This window comes from Taurulus bubalis, assembly GCF_910589615.1.
Source record: "Taurulus bubalis genome assembly, chromosome: 17".
In the NCBI taxonomy this organism is placed as follows: Eukaryota; Metazoa; Chordata; class Actinopteri; order Perciformes; family Cottidae; genus Taurulus; species Taurulus bubalis.
In genome coordinates this window covers 112,731-129,993 of record NC_136605.1, presented here as the reverse complement: position 1 = coordinate 129,993, position 17,263 = coordinate 112,731, and the positions used below count along the sequence as shown (strand labels likewise).

Below are 17,263 nucleotides of genomic sequence, written 5' to 3'. Positions count from 1 at the left end.
CAATGCCTAAGGTTCTGTAGAGTAGAGGAGAACTAGAGTTGGTGATATTTCTCACCATCATTCAGGGACTCATTTCTCACTGGACAAAGTAATTTCATCCGTTGCTAATAGAAAAATATTGATTAATGCAGCTTTACATGAGGCGCAGTGAGTAGAGTATAGTTGATCATTCTTGGAGTTGCTGCACACACACACACACACACACACACACACACACACACACACACACACGGCATAGGTAGTAGTTACCGCAGCAACAAGCTCAGTGGGGTTGACAAAGAGCACACTCAGAAGCGGCAGACGGTTGGTGGTCAGCTGGGTGACCCTGGGTGGATAGAGGTCAGAGAGGGGATAGGGTTATAAAAAATCAGAAATCAGAAACCATTTATTTGCCAGGAATGTTTACACAAACGAGAAATGTTTCTAGGTGGAAGGTGCACACATTAGACACGAGACAAACAACAATCAACGACAACAACAGTGCAATGATATTAAATCAAGTAAAAGATAACGTGCTCAGACAAACAGATAACGTTAAAGTGACGTGTGTTTAAGTTAAAGATATCAAAAAAATATCAAAAGAACCCCATGACATTGAATTAAATACAGAATCCTACATGGAACAACGGTTGTAGCCAATGAAAAACAAAGACAGGAAAAAACAGAGGCCTGGGTGAAAAACTCAAAAGTTGCGCCATGAAGTGCTGCTGGCCTGGGGAATTTAGACAAAAGAAAATCTGATTTCTGTTGTAAATGGTATCTAGTCTAGAGTTATCTAGTCACTGATCCTCTTAATGAAAGCACAGATACGTCCTCTCCATTTTGGCTGATCATACTGATGGACTACGAGGGTGGCAGCTCAACTCACTCCTTCCCCTGGGCGGCATCAACCACAGTGATGCTGCTGTTGTGGGCCACGCAGGCCAGCTGGTCTCCACTGGGGGAGAAGGAGGCGCTGTGCACCCAGCCTCCACAGTCCTTGTGCTCCAGCAGCACCTCCCCAAAAGGCATTTTGGCCCCCCACGCAGTAGGTCCAGGCTTGTCCTCAATGTCCTTGATGTAGGCTGAGAAAACCCTGCGGAGCACAGCGTAGTTATAGTTTGACAGCTTTGGGATATTGGGTTACTTCATCTGTATAGTTTGACTACAAAAAATGGCAAAAACATCATTAAATACTGTGTGTGAGTATACTTTAAGCTGCACTAATCAACATCAATCAAAATACATGTTGATGTGTTTCTGTGTCTGCTTGATGTGTAGAAAGTTTGTGAACCAGTTCACCATTAAAACCTTTTGATATGAAAATAGTTATTCGCAGTGTTTAGTCGGCAGAACGCAAGACTCCGGTAAGAAGAGCGGAGGCGGACTGTGTGATCACATTATCTGCTCAGAGAATTCACCAATGTTGATTTGTTGCTGCTTTTTACATTCCCCCAGATGCAAGGTTAAAAAACGCACTACAGGAAATGAATGAGGTCATGAACAGACAGATGCCTAAACAACCCGGTCGTATTTGCTGATTGAAGCTGATTGAACAGGTCAAGAAATGCTGCCACCCAGGAATGTACAGGTGAGGGCTCAATCCAGAGCAAAGATTCTGCCTTTCGGTCAGGTGACAAGGAAGCATGCAGCGTCGGCAGAGCAAGACTGAAAGCAAAGTAGGATGGGGTGTGTATGGCCCAGCACAGGAGCAAACTGCCCAGGACATCATTGTTACCCATCTTATTAATCATCATTTGGTGCTCGTGAGTATCTGGGCTATCACTGACTGAACTCTAACTGAATGTGAACTGATTTAGTTGCTTCGTGACAATTATCTAGGTGTGGCTCTTTAGGTTTCTCTTTGTAGAGCGAAGACTACAGTCTGCTTCCCTTCCTTTACATCACAGTTTTGGTGGTTGAGTTACCTGCAGTGAAAGTCTGCAGACCCAGCTGCCAGTAGGATGTTGTTGGGATGCCAGTCCAGACTCATAACGGTGGAGCGAATGGCCTTCTTGATGTGCTTACTCAGCCACCTGAAAGGGAAGGGGAATTGTAAAAACCAGCAATTGAATGTGCTTGGCAAATATTATGACAATCTGTCAGGTAAGACCCATATCAGGAAGTAACTGAAGCCACTTTCCTTAGTGTACAAGTACTTTCGATACCGAGTACCAACATGAGTACTTTATAACACTATTACAGCTCTAACAATCATTTTGAAAACCTGATCCGATGTGAGGTCCCGGGACAGGGATGTTATATGTACAGATCTGAGGCAAATTTGTGATTCTAGGCTATACAAAAAAAACTGAATTGAACTGAACTGGATCCTGTATCGCTTACCAGTCGTTCTCCTTCTCAAAGTAGCAGACAGAGATGAGGCGAGCTCCGCTGCCCAGAGCGAACTTGTTCTCCAGTGGTGACCACTTCACACAGGTGGCTGCACGGTTGATGCGCACCAGGACAAGGGTGGGCTTCCACACTCCATCCTTCAGAGTCCACACGTAGGCGTTGCGGTCAGAGGCACATGTTACGATGCGGTTGGACTGTGGGGCCCAGTCAATGCCTGTGGACACAGTTATGAAGCTCCACTCTAGTGTCCAAAGAACAATGAACGATGCAATGCTTCCTACTGGGAAATATATTCCACCTTTGCTTTCAAGTCATATATTTTACTCAATCAAAACAACAATTCCATATATGTCCAAATAATTAAATTTGAACTCAAATGTATCGTTACTTAGTGCTTTGAGGTGGGACAGCCTTTTATTGTAATTAAAAAACCCAGAGGGAAAGTTCTACCATGATGTCGTTCCATCATAAACTAAAGTACACACCAGATTAACAGCCTGGAACCCCCTGGCCCTGCTGATGCAACCATGGCCCTGCTGATGCAACCATGGCCCTGCTGATACAACCATGGCCCTGCTGATGCAACCATGGCCCTGCTGATACAACCATGGCCCTGCTGATACAACCATGGCCCTGCTGATGCAACCATGGCCCTGCTGATGCAACTGGCCTGGAGCCGTCCTGCCAGCTGCCATGGCCCTGCTTTCTCCTCCCTCTGCCCCTGGGATGCCCCTCCTCTCTACCTCCTTCTGCTTAATGGGTCGTGGCTATCTGGATCATGGACCATGCATACTACTCATTATATGAATAATTTCTGTCACATTCATGTAATGTGCTGTAACTCCGTTACGTTATTCATTCTGGTCACATGACATCTATTGCTTCTGTCCATCCGGGGAGAGGGATCCTCCTCTGTTGCTCTCCCTCAGGTTTCTTCCCCTTTTTTCCCTGTGAAAGGGTTTTTACTATCTTTATTGGGGGAGTTTTTCCTGATCCGATGTGAGGTCCCGGGACAGGGATGTCATGTGTACAGATTGTAAAGCCCTCCGAGGCAAACTTGTATTTGTGATGTTGGGCTATACAAAATAAACTGAATTGAATTGAATTGAATTAATAGTCAGATTAATTTGTGTGTGCCCATGGATAATAATTTGCTGATGGACCCCCCAGGCCATGTGATGACAAATGAGTAACTTCCATTCACTGATGAAGTCTGAGATGTGACTGAAAGGCCTGGAAAGAGCTAGCAGGTGTTTGAGTCTATGCTATTAAACATTTAATACCAAGATCAAGAATGAACAGTCACTCCCTACATTTCAGTTCATTAAATTACAAAAAGACAGTTGACTCACAGTGAACTTGGCCCTAGGGCACTTTACTTGGGGCACCTCACATTTTCTTATTCAAATGGATGTTGTCAAATAAGTCCCATCCCATCTATCCTTCAGTCAGTAAGATGACATAAGTTTCAGAACCTGTGACTCGTCCACTGTGCTCAGTCAGCTCGTGGATCTTGACCCACTCGTTGCCTTTCTTCTCGTAGATGTCCACCACATTGTTGTTAGGACTCACTGCAATCTCTGCAAAGAAATGTGTGCACAAAGGTTAGGCATTTTAACCACTTGATTGTATTATAATAACACAAAAGTAGTGAATATAAGTTGTTGTCGTGGCTATCAGTCTGTTACAGTTTGTGTGATGAAGACACAATGTGACAGGGTTTTTCTTTTGAAAATACAGAAATATGCCATGGCAATCTTGCCTTTAGTTATTATGTGACCAAAGCTAGTAGGGAGAAGACAATACAAAGAGGTCAAAGAAGCATGAATGCATATTTAGTCAATGTAATAGTAACCTGCCCAGTTTCAAGATGTGTTGCGTGCAAATAGAAATATTGGTCTGAGAGTGTTGACAGAGGACAGCCCTTTGATTAAATTATATTGTATTTCATTATGTACACATATATTGCACTTCTGTCCATCCAGGGATCCTCTTCTGTTGCTTCCTAAGATTTCTTTATTTTTGTCATGTCATATGTGTACAGACTGTAAAGCCCTCTGAGGCACATTTGCAATTTGTGATTTTGGGCTAAACAAAATAAATTGAATTGAATATCTGGACCCGCGTCCTGCCCGTCACCCCCTGCTATTATCATTGTTATTGCTAGTTGCATTGCTAGTATTGCCGATACCATAACCCTCTGAGCAAATTTGTAATTTGTGATTTTGGGCTATACAAATAAGAACAAATTGAATTGAATTATTAACGCACATGATAATAACTAAGCTATTGAAATTACTGATGATGTTTTTGAGGATTCAAGAACATTAGCTCATTGTACAGTAGGATTCATCCTTTTGGGAATCATGAACATACCAGGAATGTACTATCAGGTCAAAATGTTTATGACCAAATAACTGCAAAGCGAAGGACCTTCCCTTGGGCCCTTCAATTCAATTGTTTTTGTAACGCCCAATATCACAAATAATAAACTTGCCTCAGAGGGCTTTACAATCTGTACAACATACGCCACCCTCTGTTCTTGGAACCTCGCATCGGAACAGGAAAACGTGAACAGGTCTAAAAGAAGGACGAAACCTCCGTGAGAGCAACAGAGGAGGATCCTCTATCGGGAGGAGCAGAAGTGCCGTAGACGTCATGTGTACAAAATGAAGAACATAACAGAGATACATAACAGTCCATCTTTCCTGCTTTAAATGAATGGCAGGATGTAAAGTGTGTACAACAATTCTAAATTACTGCCGTGTTTAACAATGACTGTAAGAAACAGCAGTAGACATCCTGCAACAGAAGTGCAGTGCAATGCAGTGAAGCTCTTTGCCTCCATTTCCTGCTTTGATAATCAGATTCCCTGCGGTTCTCCAGGCAACATTAATGCAATTAGAGAAGGGAGGAAATGTATCTACATTCTGGATTGTAAGTGTGGTTCCACCCTGTATCGAACCCATCATGTATGAAGCATATTGAATACTGCATATGTGTACATATGTATGCAACGGGTTCTTTCACCTACGGGTCCTGTCTTTGTTCCAGGTGTGGCAGGACAGTGGCTCCAGGCCAAAACTGTAGAGCGACATGTCTGAGCAGAGGCAGGGGAGGGTGCTGGAATGTAGATCTGCAGATGTGTTGCTGCAGGTCCCAGGAGGGAGAGGCACAGGGAGACATTTTGTTGAGCAGCATGACTTTTACAGGGAAAGCACTAGTTTCTTGTATTTAGGTTGAGAATTGATGTGACCAGTGGATTATAAAATTGGTGGCATGAGATGTTCATACATCCTTAGTCACTATGACACCAGCTTGGTGTTACTGTGATTGATACTTGGAATTTAGGTCCTAAGAAAGTGGATACAACTGCTTTATGTGCAGCCTTTCAGTATGCTTGTCTGTGTTTACTGTCTACAACATTTCTCCCTTTAACTGACTGTTAGCTACGTGAGTAATGTTTGTTAGATAACAGTATGCTACACCTTTATCAGGTGTGGTTAGGGTAAGGCACACTGACTGTACAAACACAATCTAACTGGTACGTCCCTCTTACAATAACCGGAAATCCAGAGATTGCAGTTTGCTACAGTTAATTTATCACAGTTTGAAAGGTTATGAGTATAAGATTGTAAAATATATTCTTCCTTTGTCTTATCAAACAGATGGAATAATATGTTTCTTACTGCCATAGCTGTGTGGAACAGAAGAAAAGCATGAACCACCTTTACATGTGATCAAAAACATAGCAAGCTGATTCGATGTGACAAAAACAAGGAGCGCTGAGGTCATTACTTACCTTTGCTCTGTAAATGTGGTCCGGTTGAATGTGTGCTGCTGGTTAAAGGTGCACGGCTGTATTCGTGGACTCTGGGCAGTCGACACGAATGAAGCAGTGCAGTCTGCCTGGGTGAAGGAAGTGACTGTGGTATTACTGAAGGGAGGGAAAGAAAGGTGGGTGTGTCTGCAAATAGCTGTTGAGCAAGCTTTTTGTCTTGAGCAGGTTTGTTCTACTAAACCACCACGACCTCTAGTTGATGCAGAGAAAGGTAGGCTACAATATACACAGCAAAACATACCAAAACAACCCCTGTTAGATGTATGCGTCACATATATGACATATCAAATATATATCAATATATATCAACGGTGTTGTTTTGTAAATATTTATATAATTATATGATATATGTATTTATATAAATACTTACACAATTATATGATATATGTATTTATATAAATATTTGCATAATTATATAATATATTTATATCAATAATATTTACAAAACAACCCCTTTGATATATTATATATGCATTTATACATATTATTATATTATTTTCCTCTACAAAACGGTCACGAAATAGTGCCAAATGCACACTGTAACCTAGCAGAGATGGTATCCTCAATGAGCCTCTTTTTGTCTGACCAACAGTCCAAACCCAAAGATATTCTGAGCTGAAACTCCTCACATTTGAGAAGCTGGAAGCAGCTGATGCCTTTTATTATTATTATTATTATTATTATTTGTATATTATTATTATTATTATTATTATTATTATTGAAACCATCAAGCAATTATCAACATAGCAGACCATTTATTTTCTGTCGGTTGACTAATCAATTCCCTGATTATTTAAGCGTAACACAGAAAGTTGTTTTCAGCATACTAGCCCACTTCCAGAGAGGTGTATGGAATGTGTACCGGTCTACAATTGGTTGTTATATCATTTAATTTCCGTGAAAACAAAGAGTTTCTAGACTATTATTTGAGGGGACACTTTTATTGTGAAAAACCCCCAGGCGGAAGTGCTGGTTTTCTACTGGAAAGAAGAAAAACAATCAGGACACACGTCATTTTATATTTGGTGAGGATTTTTATGAATAATAACTTGTCACACTTCTAGATGTGCATTTGTTGTGTCACTGCTTTTTGCCTGTTAGGGTTTCTTCTGGCCTTTGTTTCGATATGGGACAGTGGGTGCTAACGGTTAACGCTAGCTCACTAAGCTAATGTAACGCTAATTTAAGTGGTTACTTTTCAAAGCTAATCATAAGAAAGCCTAAAGTCTATTAACAATAAATGTATTGGTATCACATTGACTGGCATTTTATTTACAGCCCGTGTTAACTTTATTCTAGCATCACGTACAAATAAAGCGTTAGCCAGATGAAAGTAACGTTAGCTAACGTAACTAGTGTTGGTTAGCTAGATAGCTAGCTAGCGTTAACCTTCTCAACAGCTAGGTTAGCTAGCGTTAACGTTCCTTTCATATACATATATATGACCGTATTGTGTAAGATGCATTTCAGTGTTGCAGCTTAGGTACCGTTTCCTAAGTAAATGTAATTTACTCTCGAATGAATTCCTTTCCACGGCGTCCACGCTCCTGATTCTAGCTCCTTTTAGCTTGGTGACATTAAACTGTTAGCAGGTTGTTGTGCCATGCCCCCTGTTCCGTAAAGTACAGTGCATAGCGGACTTTAACACATTTACAATTACTCAAATAATGTGCAACCAACTCACACAATTATCCTTTGCTTGGTTGCCAATCAAGCCTTATAATGTAGGCAGTGGCAAATCTTTGTTGTGACGAGGGTTACCGATATGGTTTTGCCGGAGCTAACACTGATTATTATTATTATTATTAATTAAGCAGACTGATGACCGATATTTGGAACTGACATACATTTGCAGTAGAAACGAATAGACATCAATCGTGTCTATAGCGTTGACATGATCCAACAGCGCACTGTGCTCATGAAGCCCAGTGCTCCTGTACAAGTCTGTATCCGTGAAGTGTGTGAGCTACACTGCAGGTTGAAGTCTCTACTAACAGCGACAGATACTGACTCAAATAAACAGGTGCACAGCCAGTTGAAGGTGCTTCTGCAAGTCTTTGTCATGCATCTTGTGTATGAGATGTCCTGATACAGACATCTCTGTATCAGTTTATCAGTATAAACTGTTATAATATGTAACATGGGTCACATCTGTTGCCCACGTCCAAGAGCTTTCTCTCTTCGTCTCCTTGCAGTTCTCGTAGTCATCGAACTGGAGTTAACGTCCATTCAGTCACTATTTTTCTTTTGTGAGTTTTTTTGCCACCAAGGTAGAACACCTTTTGTGTTTGCCCGTCACAGTAGCATTTCATTAGTGTTGACAGTAACAAGTAATTTCCCTGACATTTAAACTAGTCTAAATAAGTAGTGTAAATAACACAGTATTTCAAATGCCACTGACAACAGTATGTCCTGTGTCGGCTCCGGTCGCCAAGTTAGGATTGGCCCCACAAATGTATTAAAAAAAGATTGAAATTGTCTTATAAAATTGTCTGCTTCACTCCATATTTGTTGGTGCTTAGCCTTTTAAAAATATCATTTTCACTGCTCCGTTACATTTACACAACCACGATACCTAAATGCATTTTAAGAGTAATAACGTCATAAGTTATGCCAAAAGACATTTTAAGCTTCAATAGAGACTTTAAATGACACAGGGTACATCCTTAAAGAAGTCGTTATTTGTAATTATTTGCATGACAGTTAACTGTCAACTAAAATGTCCTGATGGTGACAGCCCACGCAGTTGCTTTGACCTCTTCATACTTGGCATTCGGTTTGCAACTTTCAATCCTAGGCAACATTTAACTTAAGCTGCACGTCATTTCAGAATGGCACAAGACGGCTTCCTGATTTGCCGGTGTGTTTCCATCCCATCTCTCTCCAGGTCACGAGACAAAGATGGCATCAAGCGGTACAAGCACCGAGGAGGAGCGCAGCCTCCAAGAGTGTGAGCAGTATGTCCAGAAACACAACATCCAGCAACTGCTCAAGGACTGCATCATCCAGCTGTGCACAGCCCGGCCTGACCGGCCCATGTCTTTTCTCAGGGACTACTTTGAAAGACTGGAAAAGGTGGATACTGACACGACAGCATGTGTCTTTGATATCTGTGCTATGAACCTTTTAATTGACGCAGTCTATTTTCTTGAGTGTCACTGGTGTGGTTGTGTGAACATGTTGCCCTGCAGGAGGAGGCCCAGCAGATCGCTTTGCAGCAGAAGTCTAGCTCCAGGTCAGACTCCCGTGAGGAGGAAGTATCGCCCCCCATGAACCCTGTGGTGAGGGGTCGGACCCGGAGAGGAGCCATCAGTGCTGAGGTGTACACCGAGGAAGACGCTGCCTCCTATGTCAGAAAGGTCTGTTGTTTTGTCTTTGTTTTCACTCACACAACATACTGTCCTTAAAGCTGCACCAACCGCCACGGATCGGGTTATGAAATGAACATTCTGATTAACAGTGGATGAGTTGCAGGTGATTCAAATAATACTAATTCTAAATGTGGAAAATATGGACAGAGCAGAGCTGCTCTCCTCTGCTTCTCCACGGCAGAATGTTTCGTCAGAAGAGAGACACTGTTTTGCATTTACACACAAGGAACCTCAGCATTTACGCACAACATCCGCATCATGCCATTCATTATTTATGGAGCTAGAAGTTTAGTGCTGCCTCCTCTGTCAAATTTATAACCACAGTTTATAGATCTGCTGTTCTTTTCTACATTTTGTCATGGTATAACCAAATGATAAAATATATTTCATTGGAATGTTATGTAACGGACCAACACAAAATACTCTAATTATGTAAATCATTTACATAGGTTTGTAAATTATTTACAAATATAAATCTGAAAAGTGTAGAATGCATATGATTGACTTGTTTTATTGACTTGGTAGAGCTCCTTTTGCTGCAGGTGGAAATGTTTGTCCATTCTTCTTGGCAAAAAAGCTTCAAGGTGCTCCGTGAGATGTTCAAAGCTTGGGATATTTTTTCATAACCTAACCCTGCTTCATTCTTGTCCACAACTTTATCCCTGACCTGTTTGGTGTGCTCCTTGGTCTTCATGATGCTGTTTGTTCAGTACGCTCTAACAAACTGAGGCCTTCACAGACTGCCTGGGACTTGAGACTTGTGAAGGCAATTGGTCGCACCAGATCTTTTCTAGGGGTTTCATAGTAATACATATGACACTATGTTCTCAACACTCTTCAGATTTTTATTTGTAAATCATTTTGAAATCCATGTAATATTTCCCCCCACTTCCAAATGGACTATTTTTTTTTGGTCCATTTCTTAAAATCCCAATTAAATACATTTTAATCTGTGGGGACAAAATGTCCAAGGGGGTGAATATTTATGCCAGTCACTGTAGATGTCCTACATTCATTACTGCAGTAGGTTTCTGTGTGTATTGCAACATTTACATTTACTGGAAGCAGCGTCTCTAATCATTAAAGGCCTGGAGGAAACCAGCCCACCAACAACATATGAACTACAGTCGCTTGGAAAATAACAACACAGGCCACTGACTTGAATTGATTGACTGTCTATCTGACCACAATTGGGACAATGTATTGATATATTTAATGGCTATTTTTTATATATTTCATAGTAATATTTATTTAATATTGAATAATGGCTTTCCATACAAGTCATTTGAGTTGCCATTTTGATTCTAGTATATTCTTAATATTCACTGAATTCTACTTGTGAAATCTAAACAAACCTTTTCTCCCAAGGTTATCCCAAAAGACTACAAGACCATGGCGGCCCTGGCCAAAGCCATGGAGAGGAACGTGCTGTTTGCCCACCTGGACGACAACGAGAGGAGGTAACCGATCTGTCTAGTAGTTTAACAATCCCGTTCAATGCATTTCCTTCTAATCGGCTTGTTTTCTGTCCCTCTAGTGACATTTTTGACGCAATGTTTTCTGTCAACTACATTGCTGGAGAAACAGTCATCCAGCAAGGTGAGTTTTACACACACTGCATTTTATTTGAAGATTGTTGTGTTTTACTTGTGTTTATTAAATCATGGGCCTCTTCATTGCTCTTTTCCAGGGGATGAGGGAGACAACTTCTATGTCATTGACCTGGGAGAGATGGATGTAAGAGCGTTTTCTTCTGTTTTTGTGTAGTTTTGAAACATGGAAATATTAGGCAGTGTACAAATGTAAAAAGCTATCTTTTGTTGTTATTCTACTGAGAAGAACTAACAGCTTTAACCGCAGCAATATAAATCTGACTATTGTTTTCCAGATATGCTGTGCTATAGAGATAGTCCACTGTATGATTTCATGTTTAATCTGACTTTGTATGCAGACTAGCATCATTTTGTCATATGGCAGCTGTAATGGATGCAGGTCAAACTTGTGTCCCTGCGTTGCCGTTAGAAAACGTGTCACATCTGTTCCGACTCCCTTCAGGTGTATCTGAACAACGAACTGGTGACCAGCATTGGTGAGGGAGGAAGTTTTGGGGAGCTGGCTCTGATCTATGGAACTCCTCGTGCAGCGTCAGTCCGTGCCAGGACCAATGTCAAGCTGTGGGGCATTGACAGAGACAGCTACAGGAGGATACTGATGGTACGCTGTGCAGAACATGACAAAGCTGACCGTAAGCTTAGAGGAAATGTCGAGAGTGTTGAGGAAATGGCACAATGTATTTTTTTTTTTTAGGGAAGCACTTTGAGAAAGCGCAAGATGTATGAGGAGTTCCTCAGCAAGGTGTCCATTTTAGGTGAGAACTTCTGTCTTTCATCATATTAAATGACTGGAGCATCTTGTTTCACACCAAAGCTGTCATTGACCCGAGTGTTGCTCCTCAACAGAGTCTCTGGATAAGTGGGAGCGGCTGACGGTGGCTGACTCCTTGGAGACGGTGCACTTTCAGGACAGCCAGAAAATTGTGGTGCAGGGAGAGCCTGGCGATGAGTTCTTCATCATCCTGGAGGTACACCCCACCCTCTGCAAGCACGAGTCAACCCAAACCGCTTGTACAGGACGTTTGGTTCAGCAAGCATTCTTGCTGAACCAAAGAATAGCGTCAATTTAGCCCAGTTAGATCTACATTTTAGCGACATGCATTGTATGTTCTACCCAGAAAGCTGAGGCAGTGGCGTGGTGGGTGTCTGTGAGATGAACCTGTTGGGGGGTTCGTCCCTGGTGTGATCTGGTGATGCAAATAAAACGGCAGAACTGTGATTTAATATCATACACTGTTGGAGCAGACATTGGAAGAGTCAGGTATGATCACATATAGCAGGATACAGTACTATGTACGGCACGGGTCACTAACAAGCAGTCCGGGTCCGGACACAGACGCCTCTGGACCGAAAACCAATAGATAATTGAAAATTATTACATTTTCATGGAACACTTCTATTTAACCGGCGCAGCTTTTCTAGCCGTCATGGCTCCCGTTCAGCGGTCCAGGAAACGCACCGACCAATTGCAGGCGTCGTAAATCATCTCACGTGATTGAAGAGACTCGATAGTTGGAAAAAGTACGTGAGTCAGAAGTTATTTCACTTGGCGTCCAAAAAGAGAAACGTGGACCGCTTAACCAGAGCCTTTAAGCGATATTAAAGCAGCGATGTGAAGCGTCACCACGAGACAAAGCACACATCTTTAGAGCAAACGTACCGACTCGCATCCCAAATGAAGGCACAGAACAATAAACCCAAGAGCCCAATATGATTTAACTGATCAACAATGATGAAATGAGTGAAACCGCTGGTTTAGTAACAGGGGCGGACTGGGGGAGTTACTGTCAGACCGGCCCACTCCATACGGCGCGCTGCCACTCAATGCATCGCACGTATCCACCAGTCAGTGGCTTACTTGGAAATATACCCATACACTTTAATTATTTTGGACGATTACAAAGAGATCACATCATTTATGTTTTTTTTGAATAACATTTGGCTCCACCAATTTGCCTGAATGGACACATGAAATAAAATGATACCGGCTATTGTAACACTCCAAGGTAGGTATAGTCTGCTAGATGAAGATGCTTAACTCTGGGCTAGAATCAGATGATACGTGTAACTACAGAGCCTTAAGGAATAAACGTCAGCAGAGAAAGACACAATAAAGAAACTGGAATCAGAGGGTAGAATTAGCATGAGCTGTATTGTAGAACACAATATATGATGGGGTGTGAACATCAGTGGTATCAGTAGTGGTGTGCGCACAGAAAGAATGAAAAAAATAAATATTTTTTGAAGAATGACCGGATACATCCGTCAAGAGGGATAATGTTACCCCGAAAATGAAACTTAAATGTATGTTTCAACTCTGCCGGTGTTCTGGATTAAATTAATCTCAAAAGAGCTCTGAAAACCGGCAAAGCAACATCCGAACCCTGAGTACAGTTAGATGACGGAGCTGGGCCGGCCCAACGCGTCGGCCTACCGGGGGTTTCCCCGGGGTCCCCTATGGCCAGTCCGCCCCTCTTTTAATAACCACAGATAAAGTCCCTGCACACACATTTCTCTTTTTAGATGACAAGAATATAATATCTTGCTTTTGATGGACATCGCTTAACATCCGAATAAATTTAATGTAAAGCTGCAGGACAATTCAGTTAAATACACTTTCTTTAATAATTTGACAGTCAGTAGTGGATTACATACAGACGTTAATACAACTGCTGGCTACTTCAATACATATGGAACAAAATCATAGAGCACAAATTTGACATTATTGTGATGTTCTGGACCTTTGCATTAAGAAACTCCCTCTAACTGGACCTCGCAGAATTGTAGTTGAATACCTGGTGTATGGGGATGAACAAGCTGTATTTATCAGTTATGAAAACAAACTCTATATCGCATCATAGCATAAGAAGACCTAATCCATTCAGTTGCTAAATACAGCTGTTTGTGTGTGTAGCTAGCGAGCAAGGTAACTATTGTGAAAAGTGACTTTGAAAATTCAAGCCGACAATGCTTGCTGTGTGCAAAGGTTTTAAGTGAACGTTTATGAATGAAATGTTGATTTGTGGGATATGTAGTTCAAGCTGTTTTTGTTGTGCCATCAGGGGACAGCAGCGGTGCTACAGAGGCGGTCAGAGGACGAGGAGTTTGTGGAGGTCGGCAGACTCGAACCCTCAGATTATTTTGGTACGTACGACAAACACAAGGCCCTGACAGACATCTGCCATCTACAGCACAGGAGCCCATCCAGCAGGTAGTTGCTGTCATTGTCCTGCTGGATGGGCTGTACAATTAGAAGCATGGTGTGGATAAAAAAATATTCCATATATTAAAAAAAGCAGGACACCATGTGACATGTCCCCGTGTCCCCAGGTGAGATCGCCCTGCTGATGAACCGGCCCCGCGCCGCAACCGTTGTTGCATGCGGTCCCCTCAAGTGTGTGAAACTGGACCGGCCCCGGTTCGAGCGAGTCCTGGGCCCCTGCTCTGACATCCTGAAGAGAAACATTGAGCAGTACAACAGCTTCGTGTCCCTCTCTGTCTGAGCGTGACGGCTCTCTGACCCTCCTTTCCTCTGCTGCTGGGTCCACCCACGCACATTTGCTTCATTCTGTTTCCACATCAATACACCGGTTACTCCTCTTGTTTCATTGTTTATATGTTCTCAGGAGACGCAATTTGTTTTCTGTGAAGGAAAGAGGTTCAAGCTTCATCGCCTGAAGCTGCAACCCTAAAACCAAATAGACACACTTTGAAAGCTTTGTGGCTAAGATTCAAATAATTGTGTACGCAAGACTGACTGTGCCTTCACACTGATAACTGTGAGTAGATGATTACAATGGGAATATTTATACAAAATACACAGATAAAAGGAAGTGATCTAGTGATATATAAAGTATTTTATAGCCACATTGAAACATGTCGATCCAGCTGATGTCAGATTAAGACAGGATATGAATGTGTGGAAGAAGGCACAGTTTAAAGGAGTTGGTTCAAATTACACATTGTCACATTCTCCGTTTCACAGTATTGAGTCTATCAGGTTGACAGTGTGGATGCACAGTTCGTAGCTTAGTTTGCTCTGGAGATCTCCAGTGTTCACAAAGAGGGTTTCATGCTGACTGAGGAGCTTTACGTTTTTGACGAGGTATGCCGTAATCTGTCTTTATCCCAGCAAGCGGCCGGGTTCTAGGCCAGTGTTTGGGTCTTTGGTCCGGACTGAAGCATCTCATGTCTTCGTGTCTCCCTCTCAGTGAATTGTATTAACTTTGGTGATCAGCCGACTTTTCTTCTTGCACCGTCGGGTCAAATTCAAATCAGTCCAGTGCTTTGGTCTATGACCTGCAAAACAAACGACATTCCCATCATCCTCAGCTGCAGTGCTGGAAAGCGAATGACAGCATGCTAGCATGCTAAAGATCAGCATGTTAGCATGGTTATTGTCTGTTAGCGTGCTGGTGTTACCGGTCCAGCCTCCCTGCTAACGGGCTGCCTGTTGTCTCGGTGCAGCTTGTAGGGTTGCCTTGACGACATGGAGATGCTTCCTGCACACATACTTCTACAATACGGAGGGTGTTTTAACCCATTAGCAGAAATGAGATTTAAAAAAAAGAAAAAAAAACACTTCATTTCCAGTTAAACGTGACCATTCTAGTCAATTTATCGTTACACTGCTTCTTTTAAATAGTGCTCTCAACATCTCCATTTCATCTCTTTTGTGTAAATTCAGGTTATTACATCTTAATCAATGTTTTTCCGATTGCTTTTTCACCATGATTTCATTTTAGTATTTTGTTTTACTTTTAATCAGTAAATAACATTTTCTCTTTGTTCACCGTTTGTCCTTTACATGTTACTATATTTCTAGGTGAAAGTGTCCACATTTGGTATTTGTTAAATAACATTCAGAATGTCCAGTTATCCCTTTAACTCTGCAGACGTGTTCTATTTACAGCTCTGCTAAAAAATCTATATATTTCGAGTAAATTACTATATTTTTGTTGCTGATATTGTGACATACAAAACTATTTAATCAAAGGAAAACTTTTTATATGCTGTTAAGTTAAATTTTTGATCCCAGCATTTAAAGGAAGCGCAGGTCAATACGTACAAAAGAAAAAAGCTACTCTTGGATAAACATCTTTTCTGCTATTTCAATCTCTCTGGTCAGCTTTCATCAAAGGACACAACACGTCTCCAAACCAAACTGCCAATAAGTCATTTCCTGTATATCTGTAGTTTAATTTAAACTTTAATTCATTTCTGTGTGTATGAAGACTGGCCCATGTTGTAGGGCGACTCTGCCTGGTGTGCACGTTTTATTGATAATAGTTCAAGCGTAATGCTGCAGCAGCTGCTCCGCAAAATATACCCTTGTATGTTCCACGTCACACAGGAGTTGGTCAAGCGCCCAGAACACTGGATCCTGCATTTGTCGGTGTAGTGTCATTGTTTGCTTGAAGCCCTGTAAACAGCTTTTCAGACTCCTGAATATGAACATGTTGTTCTACAAAACCCTTGTGGAAAAGAGCCAGAGCGGTCGTCTGAACAGAAGCAGCCTGAAGCGTTCCTTCAGTCTCGTACTGCTGATCAGTGAATACGTCAATAGAGGATTTGATGCAAACTTTGTGTACTTTACAAATTAAGATATGCACTTGAAGTAGTGTCAGAAAGGTACGGAGGTTCAATACACACCCCTTGGTAACTGAACAGTGCACACACTCAACCATCACAAGTCAAAGCATCTGGAACACTTCCTGTTTTCTCTTCACTGTCGTCCAGCCAGTAGAAACCTGCCAATCAGTTTATTCCTTGACATTTATTATGCGCTTGCTGTTCACTTCCAGTGTTAAATATCTATAATGTTTATCAAAGATGTCTTAATTCAGTAGTGTTGCACCCATTTGTACAGTATGGAGTCATTTTGACTTTATTTCTTTTTTATCAGCTGTCTTATGACTTACAGTCTTTCTGACTCACTAGAAGGCAACCGTCCATCTCACTGCTGCAGGCAGGCGTCAGTGGACTGGTGAGCTGTGTTCAGTCTGTGTGCCTTTGTTCACTGACTGCAGAGATCGGCTTCATGTTGCTGCGTTTGGGTTTCTCTGCTTACAGCAGTTCAAGCAATAAAGAGATCAGTCTTTTCA

At 41.8% G+C, this 17,263-nt stretch overlaps 2 protein-coding genes across 3 annotated transcripts in view; one reads left to right on the top strand and one right to left on the bottom strand.

Moving 5' to 3' along the window:
* The window catches only part of LOC306749257 (actin-related protein 2/3 complex subunit 1A-A), an 8,735-nt gene extending 2,493 nt beyond the window's left edge, over positions 1 to 6,242 (bottom strand). For both annotated transcript variants that reach the window (XR_013771177.1, XM_079232522.1), the window contains exons 1-7: positions 6,137 to 6,242; positions 5,369 to 5,484; positions 3,810 to 3,914; positions 2,326 to 2,548; positions 1,908 to 2,015; positions 869 to 1,075; positions 250 to 325 (exon numbers count right to left, since the gene is read on the bottom strand). Coding sequence is in view for 1 of the 2 variants with exons in the window: in XM_079232522.1 (XP_079088648.1) it covers positions 250 to 325; positions 869 to 1,075; positions 1,908 to 2,015; positions 2,326 to 2,548; positions 3,810 to 3,914; positions 5,369 to 5,432 (783 nt within the window). In the remaining variant the exon portion in view is untranslated. The remainder of the gene's footprint in view (positions 1 to 249; positions 326 to 868; positions 1,076 to 1,907; positions 2,016 to 2,325; positions 2,549 to 3,809; positions 3,915 to 5,368; positions 5,485 to 6,136) is intronic.
* Positions 1 to 17,263, top strand: part of prkar1aa (protein kinase, cAMP-dependent, regulatory, type I, alpha (tissue specific extinguisher 1) a) — a 22,186-nt gene extending 4,923 nt beyond the window's left edge. Inside the window, exons 2-11 of the mRNA XM_079233324.1 lie at positions 9,063 to 9,250; positions 9,367 to 9,534; positions 10,915 to 11,006; positions 11,084 to 11,145; positions 11,237 to 11,283; positions 11,602 to 11,760; positions 11,854 to 11,914; positions 12,006 to 12,127; positions 14,222 to 14,303; positions 14,490 to 17,263. Coding sequence (XP_079089450.1) covers positions 9,077 to 9,250; positions 9,367 to 9,534; positions 10,915 to 11,006; positions 11,084 to 11,145; positions 11,237 to 11,283; positions 11,602 to 11,760; positions 11,854 to 11,914; positions 12,006 to 12,127; positions 14,222 to 14,303; positions 14,490 to 14,662 — 1,140 coding nt within the window. The 5' untranslated portion in view covers positions 9,063 to 9,076 and the 3' untranslated portion in view covers positions 14,663 to 17,263. The remainder of the gene's footprint in view (positions 1 to 9,062; positions 9,251 to 9,366; positions 9,535 to 10,914; positions 11,007 to 11,083; positions 11,146 to 11,236; positions 11,284 to 11,601; positions 11,761 to 11,853; positions 11,915 to 12,005; positions 12,128 to 14,221; positions 14,304 to 14,489) is intronic.